General features: G+C 47.5%; 1 protein-coding gene across 3 annotated transcripts; it reads right to left on the bottom strand.

Annotated features, from left to right (window-relative positions):
* Positions 1 to 18,653, bottom strand: LOC121364816 (SV2 related protein). Of its 3 annotated transcripts, none has more exons than XM_041488406.1 (16): positions 18,427 to 18,653; positions 16,132 to 16,292; positions 14,850 to 14,935; positions 13,819 to 13,917; positions 12,464 to 12,535; positions 11,987 to 12,111; positions 10,154 to 10,217; positions 9,486 to 9,611; positions 8,378 to 8,506; positions 7,972 to 8,045; positions 7,611 to 7,687; positions 6,313 to 6,420; positions 4,909 to 5,020; positions 4,582 to 4,663; positions 4,264 to 4,353; positions 1 to 3,813 (listed from the first exon to the last, which is right to left on the bottom strand). In XM_041488406.1, exons 1-16 carry the CDS (start codon positions 18,459 to 18,461, stop codon positions 3,625 to 3,627), a joined length of 1,629 nt encoding a protein of 542 aa, XP_041344340.1. In that variant the 5' UTR covers positions 18,462 to 18,653; the 3' UTR covers positions 1 to 3,624. The 3 variants fall into 3 exon arrangements, with proteins under 3 accessions (XP_041344340.1, XP_041344339.1, XP_041344338.1); XM_041488405.1 differs by having other exon boundaries at positions 14,846 to 14,935; positions 18,427 to 18,535; XM_041488404.1 differs by lacking the exon at positions 18,427 to 18,653 and having other exon boundaries at positions 16,132 to 16,513.
* Positions 18,654 to 19,854: the final 1,201 nt, after the last annotated feature.

The raw sequence follows: 19,854 nt of genomic DNA, 5'->3' as shown, positions 1-19,854 counted from the left end.
CCTGAAAAAACTATTTATTTGTTTAACATAAAATATCTAATGTGGACTTCAACTCTCCAATGCCACGTCAGGAACAGGAACCAGAGGAGTATTTTACAACAAGCTTGAGATACACCAAGTTTTTCAACATTAAAATGTAAATCCAGCTTAGAAACTGTACATTCAGACATGGAAACATTCACTGCTCTTTCAGCAAGTATTTGGGAATAACAAATCATCCCATCCAAGCACACTTGGGGAATTACATTCCCACAGCTTGGCTATCTTGGACACTTGGCAAAACCAAATCCCCCAATTCTGTTTGAATTCCAAAGGATCTCACTTTCTTTTTTGAAACAAAGCAGTTGCAGTGATTCCTTTACCAGTGAGAAATACCCAGTGTGGAAAAGGATTCTTTGGAAGTTTATTTTGTACCTAAATGGTGCTGCCCTACTGATAAAATCTAGAGGTGGTGATTTAGAACTGGTGTGTGTCAACCCCAGTGTTCTCAGTGAACAAACTAAAATGGCCTTATCTTATTAATTTTACGCAAATTCCTGCAAATCCTCAATTCCAGCTCTGTTTCTGCAGTGCCCAATGGGCTCCTGCTGAATTCAGCCAGGTGAGATCAGCTGTGGTGGGCTCCTACCTCTCCCTCTCATTCAGCTGATCCAAAGCCCATGGACATCCACAGATTTTCCCAGATTTCAGTGAGCTTTGGATCAAGCTTTAACAAAATCAAAGATCCAGTAACACCAATCTTGGTATTTCTATCATTAAACAGATTTTTTTAGTGCAGAATTCATAAAAAGTGAAAAGCAAAAACGCCTTCCATTTTTTGGTTAACACTGTAAATGTCACAGGTTAAAACTGATCTATTCAACAGCATGGAAAATGTTGCATTCCCCTATAAATCTTTACCTGGGAAGAGGCTTATCTGTAGGATCCAGGTGTGCATGAACAGATAAACTTCACCTAAAACTCTCTAAAGGCTGTTGAATGCAATTCTTTAAAACTGCTGAATATTCACCTAAAAAAATAATGGAGTGAGATGTGAACATTACCCCGGGAAAGCAGAATTTGAACTCATTGAGTAACAAACTGGGCCATGGCCTGTCCTGCACTTTGGATTCTTTGTCACCTCTACCCAGGCTCAATTCCAGAGTGTTGGGATGAAAACACAGCTCATGGCAAGCCCAAGGAAGGAAGCATGGAAACACCTGGGGGACTGGAATGGCCTCGAGGGCCTCCAGCAGCAGCAGGATGAGGATGGAATGCCAGAGCTGTCACTGAGGGGTGAGAGCCTGACTGTGCACAGGCAAACCCAGCTCCAGGAGATTCCAGCCCAGCAGCTTTTCCAGCTCACTGGCCACATGTGTGGGGTAACATCTGATTAAACCCATCCAGGATCTGCTTCCTCACCGCTGTGTCCCATATCCAGCACATCAGAGGCCACTCCAAGTGAAAGCAGAGAGGTTCCCCATCCCTGGAAGTGTTCAAGGTCAGGTGTGGATGGGGCTTGCAGCAACCTGGTCTGGTGGAAATTGTCCCTGCCTGGATGAGCTTTAAGGTGCCTCCCAAGCCAAATCACTTTGGAATTCTGGCATTCCATGGAACAAGTCCCTCTGCTCCAGGCTGCCCTAGGCACACAGGGAGCAGGACCCAACTCCAGCCAGGCAGAGGGAGGTGGACAGATGAGCTGTGGTTGGTGCCAGTGCCATGAGAGCCCTGTCTGTTTACTAGGATCAAATGGAGCTTGATTTAGGTGGAGTGTGAGGACACAGGGACAGGGGACACAAAAAGAACCAACCCAGCTGGAAGGGACAGAGGGTTCTGTGCCATCACCCACAGCTGAGCCCAGGGATCCCAGGGATCCCTTGGGAGCTGAATTCATTTTCATCTCGCTGGGAAAAGCCAAGTTTGCCTGTTTCCACCAACCATTTCTGTAATCCTTCACTGAGTCACCATCCTCCAGTGGGACTGCATGGACACTCAGTGCCTTGGCAAACTCAGTTCTCAGCAGAAATCCCCCCTCACACAATTTCAACCTCTTTGGCCTTTTCCATCAGCCTGAGTTTCCTGGCTTTCTTTAGGGAATTTTCCACTCCTGTTTTCCCCTCAGTCTCCAAAGGAGCAGCCTAGCACGTGGTGGAGCACTGAGTGACCTCAGAGCTGTGACCCTCAGTGACAGCCGTGCCCCACAGTGCTCACTTGTACTGCACCAAACATGGACTTGGAGACCTATTCCTGACCCCAGGAATGGGACTTGCTTCCCAGAATACTTAAAATGTTCAAGTGTAAAAATGTGTTGCACATTTACCTGTGCTCAGGTGAGTCACTTGCTCAGACAGACCACAAACCCCCACTGCTCCCACAGCCTCACCAAGTCCATCTCACCCACATTTGGTTGTGTGTCCCAAGGTCTGGAATCCTGAACATCCACTGAGACCTGGATGAGGCACATCTCAGATCTCTACACATTCCCACAGACTCTGCCACCTGACTTGTGCCCAGGGACAGGTTTGTGACAAACCAGACGAGCTCATCTTCCCCTGAGCTCTGTTACATTCCCTGACAAGAGCGGGATCATCCCTTGAGGAGCCACACCTGAAGGAGGGATGTTCCTCATCCAAGGGCTCTGCAGATGGGCTCTTCCCATGCTTTTGTTCATTTATTCCAGCTACACTCCTTTGTCACCAGTCAATGTACAATCAGCAGGAAAGGTCCTGCCCAGCTGTCAGGGAGTGGCTCCATCCCAACAGCAGCTCCTGACTCCGGCTGGGGCTACCCCACCATGAGGATGTGCCCAGGTAATGGAGCAGGGACACACCTGGATCCACACAGAGAACCCCAGGAGTGAGAACCTCCTCACTCCAAGCAACAGACAGAGAGCTCAAGGTCCCTGGCAATGCCAGAGAAGTCCAATTCTGCTCCAAAAAATGAGGATTTACGCATTGGACTCGATGAGCTTGGAGGTCTTTTCCAACCTTAATGATTCTGTGATTTACATTTCTGCTACAAGGTCCCAGCTCTGCAGCAACACCACCCTCCCTGCTCCAACTACCCACCTGGGATGGGAGAAACAGTCAGGAATCAGTTTCCAAGCAATTCAATCTCCAGGAACAAAACCCAACTGGAAAGCCTGGGTTGGTTTGACAGAATCACATTTTGGTGATGGTTTTGATGGCTAAAAGTGCAAGGCAGGCATTTAATCCATAGTGGTAGGCATGGAATCCACCCTGTGCCAGGCCAGGGCCACACTAAAGATGAACCTCTTGGTTTTAGGCATCAAGAGCTCAGTGTTTTAATGACAGCTTATGCTGGGCTGCAGTCACTTGGCATTTGCTTGGCACAGGACATTTTAAGCTGAAGAGCTGACCATGCAAGCACGACAGACTGAAGAGAAACCCCTCCTGCTAAACTTCCAAGGATATCTGCATCAAAAGCCTCTCCATCCAAAAAAGTTTTTATGAGTGTGAGCAAAGAGCAGCAGAAACACAATTTGCTGAGGTTCAACCCCAAATCCTGCAGTTTGACACGTGAGGATGGCAGTGATGGTGGTCAGCTTTCCATGCTTCAGGCTCGGAGGTTTTGTGAGACATCTTGCTCCTATCCTTCATTCTTTCAGCAGGTTTCCATGTCCCATCATTCCTGTGATTCCCCTGGGGAATGAGATCCTCTGCCCACCATCTCCTGGCCCCATTCCTTGTGGCTGGACTCCTGCAGGCCACGGCCCTTGGTCTCGATGGGCAGGAAGCAGGAGGCCAGGGCAGCCAGCAGGCAGCAGCCACTGTAAACCAGCAGAGTCAGATAGACTGAAGATTCCAACATCACCTGCAGGACAAAGGCAGGGAATGCAAATCAGCATGGAAATATTGATGGAGCAACAGAAATTTTAATTGTAGTATTGGGAATAAAGTCTAACTTGAAGCTTCTGGAAAGGAGGGAGATTTTATAGGTTGTGCCAGGACAAGGGACAGTGGTTTTAAATCCCCAGAGGATAGGATTAGACTGGATTTTAGGAAGGAATCCTTCCCTGTGAGGGTGGGAGGTCTTGGCACAGGTTGCCCAGAGAAGCTGTGGCTGCCCCACCCCTGGAAATGTCCAAGGACAGAGCTTGGAGCAACCTGGGATAGTGGAAGAAAAGCAGGTTCCACATCACCTTCATAGGATCATGGAATTGCTAAAGCTGGAAAAGACCTCCAAGATCATCAATCCAAGCTTCCTACAAGATCATCAAACCAAGCTTCCTGTGTGTCCAGTCTCAGAGGAGAAGGGATTTACCTGTGCAATGAATGGGGTTATGAGGGCTCCCACTCTGGCCATTCCACTGCACGTCCCCAGGCCCAAAGCACGTGTGGCTGTGGGATAAACCTGTGGAAAAAAATCATCTCATCAATCACAGTGAGAAGTTTTCCTCCTTCCACTCTTAAATCAATAGGAATTAATAAGTGGTGCCACAGCACATTCTGCCAGACAATGACAATGGGATCTACAGCTCCAGTCTGGAGTGAGGTCCATAGGGAACAGGTCATCAAAATTACTTTCCCACCCTGTTCTCACACCCCTTGAATATTCTCATCCCCACAACAACCCCCTTACCTCAGGAGTGTAAACATAGGCAGCCTGAAATCCTCCTGAAATAAAAGCTCTTGCAATGAAGAGCAGCACAGTAAGAACATTTCTGTGAGAGGAAAGAGGAGAGCAGAGTTTGGGAATGTTAAGTACCATCAGCTGGGTTCACTTGGAATTCACTTTTACTTCCCTCCCAAACTCTGGTGAGAAAACCCAACCCCAGCCTTAAATCCTTCCCCAGCTGAGCACGACCATCCCACAGCTTTTCAAACCACCACTCCCAGTTCTCCCACCATAACCAAGAGAGGACATGGAGAAATCCTTTACTCCAGTTGTTCCCCGTGCTGGACTCACCTTCCAACACAGAGAAAGAGCAGGAGGCTGCAAAAGGAGAAGACAAGGAAGGACAGGGCCATGGTTTTCTTGCGGCCGATGCGGTCGATGATCCACAGGGTCACCAGCACACCTGTGGGAAGAGACCAGGAGACCCTTGGAAATCTAGCAAAGAGGGGCTGCAGCAGATTTAACACAGCCTGGGTAGTTTAGGTTGGAAATTTTTGCCTCTCTTTCCAATCCTTTACTGGCCCCAGGAAGGGCTGTGGGATGGATTGCTGCTGGTGCCATGTGACAACAGGAATTCTGTGTCCCAGCTGCTGAGCCCTGCTACATGCTCCAGAAATCCACAAATCCACACTCCCATCCAGGGATTACTGATGGGAATGCCTAAAACACCTGCTCATGGCTCACTGGAAGAACTTCTACTGAACTTCTGGCCATTGTTCCCTGCTGGATTTAAGGGCTCTTTAGAATGTGGTATTTTCTTTCTGTTCTGTTATTTAGATGTTTCACCAAATTATTTCTCTCCTGCTTTTTGATAGGAAATAGATCAAGCTCAGTAAATCTCACTATTAAGTCTTCCCTCCAAAGCAATTTTCCCAGATCCTTTTGAAAGCTGATGCACAGCAGGAGTGGGGATTATTCCAGCATCAGTGTCACATCCAGAGGCACCCTGTCAATATTTCCCACCTCAGTGTGTGTGAGGATCAAACCAGACCTTGCAGCCACAGCACCACTCCAGGCACCCACTCTTTTTTTTCTGGGTATCCTTCCCAAAATGCCTGTTTGGCAGCACACTCCTCTTAGGAATGACTGTGCATATTTCTCAGTCATACTTGCAAATTATCATTCATTTAATGGCTTCTCCTTGAGCTTTTAGCCCTGAAATGATGATCAAGGAGAGTGAAAATATCCTGATCCCTGTCTCTGGTGTTGTTTCAATCAGATTAACATTGGGAAGTCCCCTCCATCTGAAGGATCAATGGCTGTTTCACACTATTTTTCTTGTCCTGTGCCATTGAAATTTGCTGGAATTGCCTGAAAATCACAGGTTCAGGACTGAGGCTGGACACAGGGATTTAGGGAGCAAGTTCTCCATGGATTCACTGTATCCATCATCCTCTGAAAATACCTCTGGAAAGTCACTTATGGATAGAAATTCCAGTGTTTCTGCCCCTTTGATTTAGGTTTTCCTCCTCCTGAAGTGTTGCTGGGCTGGAACAGAGGGGCCATTCCAGAGCAATGAATGATTTTTTTTCTGGAGTGATCCCAGGGCAGGGAGAATCCCCAGCTACAGCAAGGAGCTCTGAGTGCTTTGGGAAAGCATCAGGACAGAATCCCAATCCCACTGCTGCTGCCAGAGCCCATTGCCACACCCTGAGCCATTCCAAGGAAAAACTGGAGCTTCCCATTGCTCCTTACCAGGGAATTCTGACAGGGTTGTCCAGAGCAGGTCAGTGTAATCTTCCTCTGTCAGGTACTCACAGGTCAGACTGCACTTGGCTTTCACCTCCTGCCTTCTGCTGGATACTGCAGGGAAAAAAAAAGCACAAATATTCAATATATTTTATGCAAACTCTTCCTTGTTTACCCTTCCTGCTGGGTCTCTCATTTTTACTGCTGAAATTGAGGAAGGGATGGGCTGGAAGGACTGGTATGGATTCACTGCACCCACCATCCTTTAAAATACTTCTGGGAAGTTGTTTAGGGATAGAAATTCAAGTGATTCTGCTCCTTTGATTTAATTGCTATTCCTCCTCTGAATGCCTGCAGTGCTGCTGGGATGGAACTCAAAGTCAGAGGGGCATTGAAGAGCAATGCTTGGTGATTTTGCCTGAAAACAGTGAACATTTATATTTTCTGTGACAGGATGTCTCAGCTCAGTGAAAATTCCACCTCCTTATCAGCTGTACAGCCTGAATTATTTTCCAGTCCAGGGCTCAGGACAGAATTAACTCCAATAATTCAGTTTCTCCCAACACAAATTGGGATCCCAACACTTCCTACACTCTGAGAATACTGAAAAACCCCATGTCCTTATAAAAACAAGGGTTTTTAAGGGCTGCATCCTCCTCTGGGGAGGGAAACCTGAGTCAGAGCTCTCAGAGCTCATCACTGCTGCTCAACGCTGGAATCTGAGGCTGCTCCAACACTCCCCATCCGCCTTTTATAATTTCCCAAATTCCAGGCAGTTTTCCCTAATTACAAATGTTCTGAATGCAATCATTCCTCCCCTGGGGAATCAAACTGTTCAAGCCTCTTCTTAATTCAGTCAAAGCACCTTCTTTTTCCCCTCCAAAAAATTCTGCAACACAAAGGATGTTGATTTCCCACCATTATCTTTTTTCTCAGCAGGTTTTCCCATCCTGAGAACCCAGGAGCTCCACAGCAGCAGTTTCTCTCTCTCAGAACTAATTAGACCTGTCAAATCTGCAAACTTGTATTTATTCAATCACTTTTTTTTTTTTTTTTTATCAAGAGGAACAGATAACAGGTCTGCCTTGAAGGTTGTCTTCCTGTTTGACATTTTGGGCTCAAAACCACTGCAGGACCTCTCTGCACTGTGCAGAAATTAGGAAAAATTTAAAATAAAATAAAATAAAAATGTAAAACTCAGCCACGTTCCTTTTCCAAACCACCAGCAGAAGGTGATCTAATAAAAGATATTCCAGCAGTTTTAACAGGACATATTTAAAAATAAAAGATGGAGCAATACTCACTGCTGCAAACATCTCCTGCTTGGAAGAGCTCTGTAGTTAATAAAACTAACCCATAATATGAAAAAGCATTGGAAAACCTGCAAGGAAGCAAATGAGAGAGGAAGTTTTAGCTGGTCCAACTTAAAAGAAACACCACCAATCAAAAGTCCTACCTCAAAGCTATTACAGCATCCAGAAAATTAAAGGGCATTTTGATTTGGAATGCTTGGGTGGTTGAATAAATTACAAATCAATATGGGTTGGTGGGTTTTTTGGTTGGGGTTTTTTTTTCTGAGGAGGAAGTTGCTGTATTTGTGTAAAATCCCTCCAGTAAAACCCATTTAGAGCTGTGCTGGCACTGAACCTTTAGGTTTTTTCTTACCAAATAAACCAGAGCAACAACGTGGTCCAGCGGAAATGGGGGGTGAAAAGATCCCTCATTTTGCCTCGGTCCTCCTGTTGGGAACAAGCAGAATTTGGGTGATGAGGGACAGCTAAAGTGTCAAATTTCATCTTGTCTCTTGCATTCAGATCCAGGAATTCTGACCTGAGCTCTTCAACAGCCTCAAGGTTTGGTTTTCTTTAATAAGGGAGGTTAAATCACATTAAATGCCCATTTTAAAGCTGCTTTTCACTTCCAAATGAGAAATTAACTCTTCCTCAGTGGAAAAGAGGCCTAAATGATCAAACCTCATTTTTTCTGCCTAGCTGAGACATTAAAATGAACAGAACATGGATGATTTGCTTACAAACCACCTCAGTTTCACTGTTCTGTGAGCTGTACATACCTGCCTGGAAACCACCAGTTTTCCCAAGGGCATTGGAGCTCCATTTTCTGTGGCAATCCTCTTCAAAGTGGCCAGAGCCTTCTCCTGGTTCCCAGATAACACATCATACCTGGCACTTTCTGGCAGCCACTAAGGGAGCAGAGCAGGTCACACATACAGGAGGGTGTCACAACCAGCAATAAACTCTGGGAGTTTCCTTGGGGGAATCTCAGTGACTCCAGCAGATTCTCACATAAAAAAGGATTACAGAACTAAGCTGGAAGAATTCCAAGGAAGAGTTGCAATAATAATCTCATCAGGCTTTAAAAATTGCAACCCCCCACTTTCCCCATCAACTCAGAATCCTTTCTTTTCCATTCCTTTGGGTTTATCCCTGAGAGCTGTTGGGAATTTTTGCAGGTTTTTTACATTATCCCTTCTCTGCAGGAATGGCAAAGCATCCAGGGCAGATAACAAGATGCTCCTGGCATTCCAAAATGTATGGGTTTAAGCTCCTTTTAATTTAGAACAAGCTTGTGATCACCTGGATAACTGCAGGTATTCTTGAAAAACTAAGGAATAAAAAGGGCTGCTAAACCCACCTGACAAGGACATTTATCTTTGAGGAGACTGAGTGCTTGGCAAAGGTATCACCTAATAAATAATAAAATATATCACTGAAGCTCAGGTTTAACTTATTTTAGAATCTGGCCTGAACTCTGCAAATCCCATCCCTGATTTGGGAGGATTCTTAAGTGGAAATTGATTCTAGAAGTGACAAAATCTAAAGAGAATTTAGGGAAATAGCAACAGCTTTTGATAAAATGTTGATTCCACTGAGCTTAGTTGAAACAAAGTAATTGAATTGGAGAGGGTTCCAGGCCTGATTTCACCAAATTCCAGCCCTCCATTGTCCTCCAGCAATTACAGTCACATCAACCCAACTCTCCCTGGAATGTTTTTCCCAGCACCCTGTTGAAACTGCATTTTTTGGTCATTATTTCAGTTATTTCACAGAAGACACCACCAGAGAGCTCAAAACTGTCCTGATTTCCTTCAGCTGAGTCACAGAATGGGGTAGAGGAACGGGAATTGCAGGAATTCACATGAATCCATGAGGAATACCTACAAAACACAGGCCAGCAAAGAGCAGGAGTGGGAGGGCAGAGAGGATGAGGAGCCAGCGCCAGCCGAGCGTGGGCATCACCACCACTGCCAGGAGCACTTCAAACACAGTCCCAAGGGCCCAGAACACCTGGAAAAGGTAAAACCAACAGAAAAAATGAGGAATAGAGTGCTCTCAAGGCCTCTTCTTTGGAACATTCCAGGCTGTGCTCACCAGGGATGGCTGGAGAGAGAAATTCCAGTGCGAATTCTGCCTTAAAATATTCCAAGGTCAAAATTCTGCCCTGAGTGACTTTGACAGGTTTGGATGAAGTTGTGGAGCTGAACTTAGCAACGAATTTGTGGAGCTGTCAGCTCTCCAAATCCATCACTGAGATGCATTTCACCACAAAATCATGGACATCTAACACTCCTCTTGTGTTCACTCTGCAGCCCTGGGTGCAAAATAATTTGGAAAAAGGCAAATTCAACACCAAGAGTGGAGTGTGACTGGAAAAGTTTCTGCTATTTTTGGAGCTGGGCTGGTAGCAGAGCTCAGGAGTGACTCAGCTCCACACCAGGGTGGACAGGCCAGGCCTGGCTGCAGCTCTGAGGGGATTTCCAGGCAGGAGGATGGAAGGGATGTGACCACCAGAGGATTTGTTCCTCAAGGATGAAAATGCACCCACTCACCTCTATTAATAAAATGCATTTTGCTCTGGCTTTCATTGGAAGGAACTCAGCATATAAAGTTACCCTAAAAAGAGGAAACAGAGAGGAAAATGTCAGCACAGAGAGCTAAATGCCACAGGTTCAAACATCCCTTTTGCCTTTTAATAAAACTGCCAAACACAGAGGAGCAACTCAAAGCTCTCCCTATCCCCAGAACCAGCCAGGCTGTGACACTGGGTCCCTCCCCCTTCCACCCCAGAACAAACCCTTCAACATTGCAAGAGAGGACACAATTTGCTCTTTTTGTGTGGTTTTTGTGACCCCATGGTCATCAGTTAAATGCAGATCTTGGTGCTCATGTTGTCATAGCCCTGCTCTGAGCCAGAGCACCATTGGAAATACCATTTTATCTGGTATTTTCAGTGTGGTCCATCAGAACTCAACACAAACTCTTGCTGGATAAAGAATTTCTTCAGGGCTTTACAACTGGCTCAGAGAATTCCCATCCGTCTCCTGTGCCAGGGTTCAATTCTCCAAGAGGGGAATACTTTCATGTCACTGATATAAAATAATTTGCATTCTTTTATTGTGGAATTCAAAGAGCAACCACTGAGGCTTTGCTTCATGCTTGTGCCAAAGAGTGATGGCAAAGCTTCTCCAGGAGGAATTCCTGAGGAGGAATTCAGGCAGCAGGCAGTCCAGTCCCTGTCATCTCTTTCAAACTGGAAAGGTTTGGCTTTGCTCTGTTTGCATTCCATTGACTCAGTCTTCAAACTCCTCAGGCTTCCTTTGAGGTTTGGGACAAAATTCCTACTAACTTAAAGAATGGATTGATCTCTGAGGAGCTGCCCAGTTTGTGGAGAGCAGGAAGTTTCACACAATATTTCATTCAAGCAGAGATGTAGAGAACTCAAATCACATCTTAAAGTGTAGCTCAGGTCCCTCTGCAGTGCAGAGAAAACAGGAGCTGGTGAATGACCCCAGCAAAAGAAGGACATGGAATTGTTGGAGCCAATCCAGAGGAGGAAATGACACTCACTCCATGGAGATCCAGGCACTCACCTCCAAAATAACACAGCTTAAGGATATTGGAAAGGAGCTACTTTTCCTGCTTCATCCATGTTTACCCCTCTGTCAAATAAACCCCTGTTATAGTCAGAACAGGAAACAGATTCAGGGAGGATGGGATGCACTTGGAGATCTGTAACTGGCTCTGGTTTTTCTCTCATGAAGCCACAGAACCTCAGTGAGCCAAGTCCAGTGGCCCTGGCTGGGCTGCACCTGCAGCTCTGGGTTTTTGTCTGGGAGTGGCCATGGAAAAGCCACTGGGAAGGAATCTGTGAGCCACCAATCCAAGCCAGGCTCCAAAACAGCACCTCCAGAAGGCAAAAAAATCAATTATTGGTAAGGATAAAAGACTACAGAGAGAGAGAATGGCTGTACCCTTCCCTTTACATCCATAATTAAAAGCCTAGAACAGGGTTATTTATTGCAGGTGGGAAATTTATGGATCCCTCTCTTCAGTGAAAGGAACCACACAATGACAGAGAAATATCCTGAGACTTCCTTTTCCTTCTGAGCCATCCCAGCATCTCCAGTGCTCAGGTCTGGGCTGTGTGGGTTTGAAATTCCAGCTCAGGGTGAGATGGGAAGTTCAGGCTCTGACTGAAGAATAATCTGGGGTTTTACAATCAGAGTCAGGGCCTCTAAACCCTGCTGTTTAAGGCATGACCTGCCTTGCAACAAGACCAAGGTTTGGGGTGGCTGCACAGAAACAAGACTTCAGTCTTACAGGAGAATCTCATAAGAAAGAAAGAGAAATGAGGAAGTTTGGAGTTGTGAATATTTACTTACGACTGAGGCACTCCTCCAATCCCAAAGCCCACCAGGCCCCTCAGCACCAGGATCCAGCTGTAAATGGGAGCAAATCCACTGAGGATCCCATAGTAGAGGGTCCACAACACACTGATCTTCAGGCCCTGTGTGCAGCAAGAGTTAAAAATCACTGTAACAGAAATGAAAGTGTAAAACAGAGCTTCAGATGCCTTCTCTTTCTAGGAGCTCAGTTCTGGATGTGCTTAGTGCTGCTTGGTACACGTGGACATTTGGGAATATGGAATCCTGGAAGGGTTTGGGTTGGAAGGGAACTTAAAGCTCATCCCATTCCAGATGCAGGGACACCTTCCACTATCCCAGGGTGCTCCAACCTGGCCTCAAACACTTCCAGGGATGAGGCAGCCACAGCTTCTCTGGGCACCTCATGCCAGTTGCACTGAAATGTCCATGCTGCAGAAATATTGGGATATATCCCAGCAGGAGCTGCAGACTTACTGTTTTCCTCCCATACTGGTCTGAAATGTTTCCCCAGAGTGTGGAGCTGGACATCATTCCCACAAACACCACCTGTGGAACAGCAGGGAAAAAAAAAAAATCTTTCCCTTAGCAAGTGAAAATTGCAGTGTGACAAACACAGAACACAAACTTCCAGTGAAACCAGAACATTTCAGCCCAAAACAGAGTGAGATGTGCAGGGGGTCAGAGAATGGGGTGGGTTGGAAAGAGCCTTAAAGATCATTGAGTTCTCTCTGGGCTGGAGCAGGGAAGCAACAAGGTCCCTCCTCAAGTCAGCTTTGCATTAAAAGATCCATCAGAGACAACCCAGACAATCCCAGTCTGGCCTGGACTGGGCACACTGGTATTGTCCCATTGTGAGCCCAGCCCTGGAAGACACAGAGCTCTCCAGCTCCACGGAGAATATTCCTGAATAAAAGCTGAGGAGCTGTTGGCTGAGATCTCCAGGACAGAGCTCTCCTCCAGCCTCCTACCACCATCCTCAGCAGCTCCCAGGTCTGAATGGAGATAAAATTACACCTTAAAAGTTTAGAAAAGTCTGAAGTGTGAAAGAAAATACCCCTGAAGCCTTTTCAGAGGTGACACTCTCGTGCTGAGCTGCACTCAGGGCTGGGACATTCATGGGATTCAAGGACACCATTTCCATCTGCTGAGCATGTGAACTATTTTACACAATCAAACAAAGGGCATGAACAACTAAAGGAGAGAGAAATTCAGGGGAAAATGTCCCTGCATTCAGCAGTGGCCTATGCTGAGAGAAGGGTTCCCAATTTGTTTTCTTATCTCTAAAAGCATTGCAGGATTCCAACACCACAGCACCATCCTTGGAGGTGGTGTTGTAAGATCTCTGCTTCCAAAGATCACTGGATAATCCCAGAATTATTTAGGCTGGAAAAGACTTCTGATATCATTGAGTCCAACCTCAAAAAATCAACTGTTTGTTCTCTCTCGGAGCTCTCAGCATGTCAGAGAGCTTAGATGTGGGGAGAGAGAAAGATTTGCAAGCAAGATAATAAAAATTTATCAATTTTTTAAAAAATGGCTTGAATTTTAGGATGAATCTGAGTGAATTCATAGGTTTTCCTGGAAATCACATGAAACTTTGAGCCTGAAACCTGCAAAATCCCCTTAGTTCTCACTGGATTTCATTACTTCAATCTTCAAAAAAAAAACTCCTATAAATCTGTTTTTAAAACCACCTATAAACTCCCAAGCTGAAGGCAACCTGCAAAGGCCACGAGGAGATTTAATTTTGGGGATACAAAGCAAAATGTCTGGATAACAATGATGGCAAAACCTCAGGGAAGACAGGAGCTGTCAGGTATTTTTCCTACCGAGGTGAGCAATGCAACCTGCCAGCTGGGTAAGCGCCACTCACAGTGCAGCTGAGGAGCAAGGATACTTAAAATCATCATTTCCATGGCATCTGCCATCTGCAGGGGGAAGAGAAAGCAAAAATCAACAAGTGCCTGCAAATCAGGTGGATTTAGGAGTCAATAATAGGCCTTGGTGACGTTTCCGTGATGTAACCCACCTGTGGTTAAATAAAATGTTAAATATTAAACATTTAAACTCATTTCTGATTGTCAGCACTGTTAGTAACTCTGGCAGAGAGGATTCAAAGAGCTGAATCCAAAGATTGTGAGGAGGTTTGGCTGGTCAGTGACACAGGTTCAGTCACTTCCTCAGTGCAAATTCCAGCTTTCAGCTCCTTCACACACGGGTTCAGTCAGCAGTGTTTAATACCTTGTAACTTTTCCCTTAAACACCCCTGGATTTGCATGGATCACCTGAAAACCAAATTCCACAGCTGAATTAGGATCTAAACTATGGCAGATTCCAGCTTTTTACATGGATAAAAGCCAGTAAACACAGCTCCAGGTATCAGGATCCTGAAATACACCACAGGAGGTGGAACACAGAGCTTCAGAAAGAGCAGAAAAATGGAAACCAAGACTTTGTTGTTGTTGATATCAAAGTTAAAAGTGGAAGTGCTGGGTTGCTGCTCTTCTGAAACTGAGATTACAGCAATCCTGACTGATACAGACAACTGAAGTGGCAGCTGATGGGAGGAATGTGGCAAAATCACTGCAGGAGCAGCCTGAAACCTCTTGCATTTGAAACCAAAGTGAAGTGGAGAATTGAAATGGTTTTCCAAACCCTGATTTCTAAGAACTTCAGACACAAAGAAATCCGTCATTACCCCTCACAACAAGGCTGAGTGCTGCTGTTGGTTTAGAATTCCCAGTGAAATTCCTGCTTTATTGTACATTTATCTGCTTGGAGACTGTCTGCCCCCATTATCTGAAATCCCTGAGATTCTCTAAGTGATGATCAAGAATATATCCTGATCCCAATTACTTGCCCATGCCAATCCAGTAATGACAGAGAGCTTCCACTGGAACTTCCCAAATCCAATGGCTTCCACTGCATCCTCCACCATGAAAGTATCTGCAAAGAAAACAATTCCAGTGGGTTCCTTTCCGAGAAAAGACAGCCTTTGAGAGAGAATTTTCTGTTTTAATTACTAATTAATTGGCTAATCTGCTGAGATCTCAAATCTATAACAGAGCTACTTAGTTGTTATTATACAATTTCTACTCAGGAAAATCTCTGTGTTCCTCCAAAGCCAAAATAATTTGAATTTTTCCTAGAATATTTTAATCACATGGAGGTAAATCAGCATGGCACCCACAAACCCAGCCCATGTTCAGCCTCTTCCTCCTGGGAGTGACTCCTGCAGCCACTGGAGTGCAGCTTTCTGTGGGGAGAAACAGCTCTGCCCCAGCCCACAGCAGTGCTGGGAGCTGCAGGGAATATGTCAGTGCAACCTCTCATTATTTAAATCAAGAATTTCTCCAAAACACACAAATCTTAAACCCAGTTCCTGCTCAAAATGCTGCTGGTTGTTTCCCCACCCACTGCCATGACCTCTTTAGTTTGTTCCAGCTGAAGGTGCTGAGAAGTCTCAAATTCCTTTGCTCAAATGCAAAATGAAATTACCAAAAAAAGCACATTTTGATATTTGATATTTGAGTTGTTTAAATCAATTTAAGTCTCACAGTTCTAACACTTGCATCAGCTTGGAAAGGACATTCCTCAGGAAAAACTTTGGCTGTGAGATCCCCACAACAACACAAATCAGGAGGAAATCAAACAAAATCCAAAGGATAAAACACAAAAACAAGACTAACACCAAATTTTCACACTGTGCTAAGACAAACCCAAAATTTCTCCTCCCTCCTAAAGCAGTGATGCCTCCAGGCAGGAAGCAGAGGCTGAGATGGACATTCCTGATGTCCTCTAGGAAAAGAGGAGCCAGGAACTCTGCAGATTCATCTCAGCCTTGAAGGACAGCCAGGTGTAGCTGCTCCAGGAGCTCTGAGCAGCTCCAGAGGGAATTCAGAATTCAAACTCCAGTGTGGCAGCTGGATCCACAACGGCCTGACAGGAGTATCCAGCACAAAAAGGAGCACAGAGAGCATCCCACAAGGAATGGGCTGATCAAGCCACCATTTTCAGGTCTAACACAACTTCCCTGAGTTATTATTTTTATCTGGGCATCCTTATCTTCTCCAAACGTCCTGCACCCAACCTGACTGAGATGAAGAGATCCCACAAGGCAGGAAAACAAGAGCCCTGCTCACCATCCGTGGGGTTGGCGAATTCTTTGGGCACTGCAGCTCCATCCCCCAGCTCCACGGGCTCCAGCTCCGTCCTCACCCCCTCGATCTGCACCTCGTGCTCTCCCGAAATTCCATCCTCCTCCGACCTCGAGCTCTCCCCCGTGCGGCGGAACTTCACCACCCTGAAAGCACAAAAAAACCGGGATGGATCCTTCCAGGAGGATTTTCCAGCTGGGGAGGTTTGAAACCCCTTTTCCATCCAGGTTTCTCCTCATTCCCGGTCTCCATTCTCCACTGGGAACTCTGGGATTTGGGTTTGGTTTGAGGTGTTCCACCCTGGGATGGGATCTCATCCTTGGGGTTGGACACAGAGGTTGTTACTGTGCCATGCACAAAGTTACAAAACCACTGAGGTCATAAAACTATGATGGAATGATGCATATTTAATGAGATGCATGTTTGGTGGGCCTGGATTTAATTGGAATCAGGCATTGCTGTGTCATTGAATTTCAGGGGTTTTGTCCAGGCAGGAAGAGCCCAAATTCCATTTCCTGAGTTGTTTTTGTGATTAGAAACTCCAGAAATGCACCAGAATTTGAAATATTATTTAGTGAAATATAATTACTGAGCTCATTCATTGGAAGAGCTGAATGGATGGATTTTTTTTTTTCCATCAGGATGCTAATTCTGTGACTCTGTTTGCATCTTAAACAGAATGATTTAATATCATGTAATTAATGAAACATCTGTATTTTAAGACCAGAATTTGCTAAACTGACACAGCTTTGATGTTTTGGTCAGAGGGATTTGCTCCCTTCCCACAGAGAAGGTTCTTTTCCAATTTATGAAGTTTTCAGTGGCCAAAGATTTGGGAACAGATCCTCAAAGCTCCTTCACTTTATCTGCAACACAGCAGAACTTTTTCCCTTTGGAAAGTGAAAATCCCTTGGATTTAAGTGAAATAGTTTTGGAAATAAATTAAATTATCACAGAATCACAGGGAGGGACCTTAAAGATCATCCCAGATTTGGAGGTGATGGATCCTACAAAATCTGAGGATCACAAACCCAGATTGCCACATTCCTCAGCACAGAAAATAAAAACATAGGTGTATAATTTAAGGATAGATGAAACAAACTGATACAAACAAAGGAAAAAACTCCACAGGGATAATTTCTGTTCCATATTTGCCAGATTTTTCACATCTGGGACATCTCAAGGAGCTGCTGCATTTATTTGCAAAATCTCACAGCAGCAAAACACCTGCACTGGAAGGTACTTTGGAATGTATCCCCATGTTTTGGTCTTAAAAATGGGGGGGGAAAAAGCTTGATAAAACAACAACTTCTGATAAAATAACCTCAGATCCCTGACAAGCTCAATCCTAACCAAGGACTGGGAAAGAGCTGGAGTTCCTGTCCAACTTAGCAGGAATGTTTTGGGACAGGGTGCTCTGTCATTGACACGAGCTCATGAATATTTAACACCAGCTTGAAACATTCCTTCGCTGCCAGACAGAGCCCATGATTTATAAATAGGAAATATGTTGCAAAACACCTGAGAATGGAGCATGAGGAAAAAGCAGGTTGGTTTTAAAGGAAGCATTTGGAATTGAGGGGAAAGGGAGGGAGGAATTCCTGGGGTTAAAGGCACCAAAGATTTTATCACGTTTGGGGCTGGGTTTTTGCCTTTTTTAAATTTTTTTTTTTTGCTTTTTTTCTGCACAGATCCAGCACCCACATCCCCAAAATCAGCATTTTCCTTGTGCAGCAGCAGCGTTTGGCTTTCCAGAAACGCTGCCAACGCCGATGGGGATTTTGGGGTCCCCCCAACCCCGCCTTGGCAGGGCAGGTTCTGCTCTGCGATCCCTCCCTGGCGAGGAGGAGGAGGAGGAGGATGGCGAGGAAGCACAACGTTATTTACAGCCAAGCCCCCCTGCAAAGGCGATCCCAGCGTTTCCTCTCCCAAAATCCCCACGGTTTTATCCCAAGCCCTGCTGGTTTTTTTTTACAGCCATCAAAAAAAACCAAAAAAAACCCAAAACAAACAAACAAACAAAAAAAAACCCAACAACCAAAAAAAAAAAAAAAAAAAAAAACCCAAAAAAACCCCCCCAAATAAACCAAAAACCCAAAGGAGATGAGTGAATTTATGTAACGAACAGCTCCTGCATCCCTCGGGATGCTCCACCCGGGGCAGCTCCAGCGGGGAAAAGGCCCTGCCCGCCGGGCTGTCAGCGGCTTCCCGGTAGATTTGGCCGCTGCCCGGCGGGAATCCCGCGGCCGGAGGGGCAGGAGCCCCCCCGGAGCTACTCACGGCAGCTGCTTCAGCTGGAACAAATCCTCCTCCATGGCCGGGCGGCGGCTGCGCTCATCGCTCCCGCACGGCGGGCTCGGCGGCGGGATGGAGCGGCTGGGGAGGCTGGACAGCTCCGCAGGAACCGCCGCGCCTAGGCTCGGCTTAGCTGGGCTCGGCCCGGCGCGGCACGGATCGGGTGGTTTGGCACGGCTCGGCTCAGCTCGGCATGGTTTGGCTCGGCACGGCTCGGCTCAAGTGGGCTTGGTTTAGCTCAGCGTGGCTCGGTTTGGCACGGTTCAGCTCAGCTGGGCTCGGTTTGGCACCTCTCAGCTCGGCTCGGTTTAGCTCAGCGTGGCTCGGATCGGTTCACCCGGAGCGGCCACGGCTGGGCCGGGCTTAGCTCAGCTCAGCGGGGTTTGGCACGGCCGGGCTCGGCTCAGCACAGCTCGGCTCGGCCCGCACGGTTTGGCTGAGCTCGGCTCAGCCGCGGTTCCCCCATTGCCCCGAGCGGGGCTGGACGGCTCCGCCGGGCGAACCCCCGGGCCCGGGCCGTGTCCCCGGGGGTCACACCCGCGGCACCCGGGATCCCCGGGCACCGGACCCGGCCCCGCCCCGGGCAGCGCTGCCAGGGCTGGACAACCTTTCCGAGCGGGTTTGCCCTCAATATCCCGAGCAGAGCGCCACGGCAGCGGCGGGGCTGTCCCGCTGCTCTCCCGGAGCTCCGAGCCGCGGCTCCGGGACACCCCGGGCGGGCCGTGAGGCTCGGGCAGCGCGGGGATCCGGCCCGTCACACCGGGACCGGCCTGTGACCCGCGAGGCTCTCCAGCCCAGCCGGTATTACACCGGGAACAGGCCTGTCAGCCTCGCTCCGGGCCGCCCACACCGCTCCGGGCCCGCCCCCGGTGCCGCCCCCGGGCCCGCCCGCCGCCATGCCCGGTCCCCGCCATAACCGGCCCCCCCCGCACCACTTCCGGCACCGCCGCCCGGCCGGTCCGCGCGCTCCTGCCGTCCCCCCGGCTCCGCCCGGCCGCGCGCCCGCGTTCCGGCGCGGCCATGCTGGCGGACGGGCCGGTGCGGCGGCTGCTGCGGGCGGGGGAGGGGGCCAGGTCCGAGGGGAGGGGGTGGCTGTCACCGGAGGGGGTCGGGATGGAGCGGGAAGAGGCTCGGAATAAGCCGGGAGGAGGCCGGGTGTGAGGGGAGGGCTGGCGGGGGGGGCTCGGCTTGGTCGGGGCGAGCCCTCGGCCGAGCGCTTCCTTTCTTCCCTCGCCTTCTTCATTTCCCTTTTCCCTTTCTTTTCTCCCTTCCCTTTCTTTCTTCCCTTCTCCCCTGCCCTTTTCCTGGTCCATTTCCCCTCTCCCATATCCCCGTTCCCTTAGCGCTCCGGTTCCCGGGGCAGGCCGGGGCGCTCAGGGCCCGCCGGCTTCCCGCAGCTCCTCACCCTGTTCC

Source organism: Pyrgilauda ruficollis, unplaced genomic scaffold (assembly GCF_017590135.1).
Source record: "Pyrgilauda ruficollis isolate IOZ18807 unplaced genomic scaffold, ASM1759013v1 scaffold9, whole genome shotgun sequence".
NCBI lineage: Eukaryota > Metazoa > Chordata > Aves > Passeriformes > Passeridae > Pyrgilauda > Pyrgilauda ruficollis.
The sequence above is the reverse complement of the archived record's forward strand: the minus strand, read 5'-3'. Positions and strand labels throughout refer to the sequence as shown.

Bases quoted from the DNA above. Each gene is read 5' to 3' on its own strand.
- LOC121364816 (XM_041488404.1), bottom strand. From the start codon at position 16,369: ATGGAAAAGGGGTTTCAAACCTCCCCAGCTGGAAAATCCTCCTGGAAG. The intron at 12,112-12,463 runs GTAAGTCTGCAG...TGCTGCACACAG, and splicing joins ACCAGTATGGGAGGAAAACA to GGCCTGAAGATCAGTGTGTT. The intron at 4,354-4,581 runs GTAAGGGGGTTG...TTTTTTCCACAG, and splicing joins CCTATGTTTACACTCCTGAG to GTTTATCCCACAGCCACACG.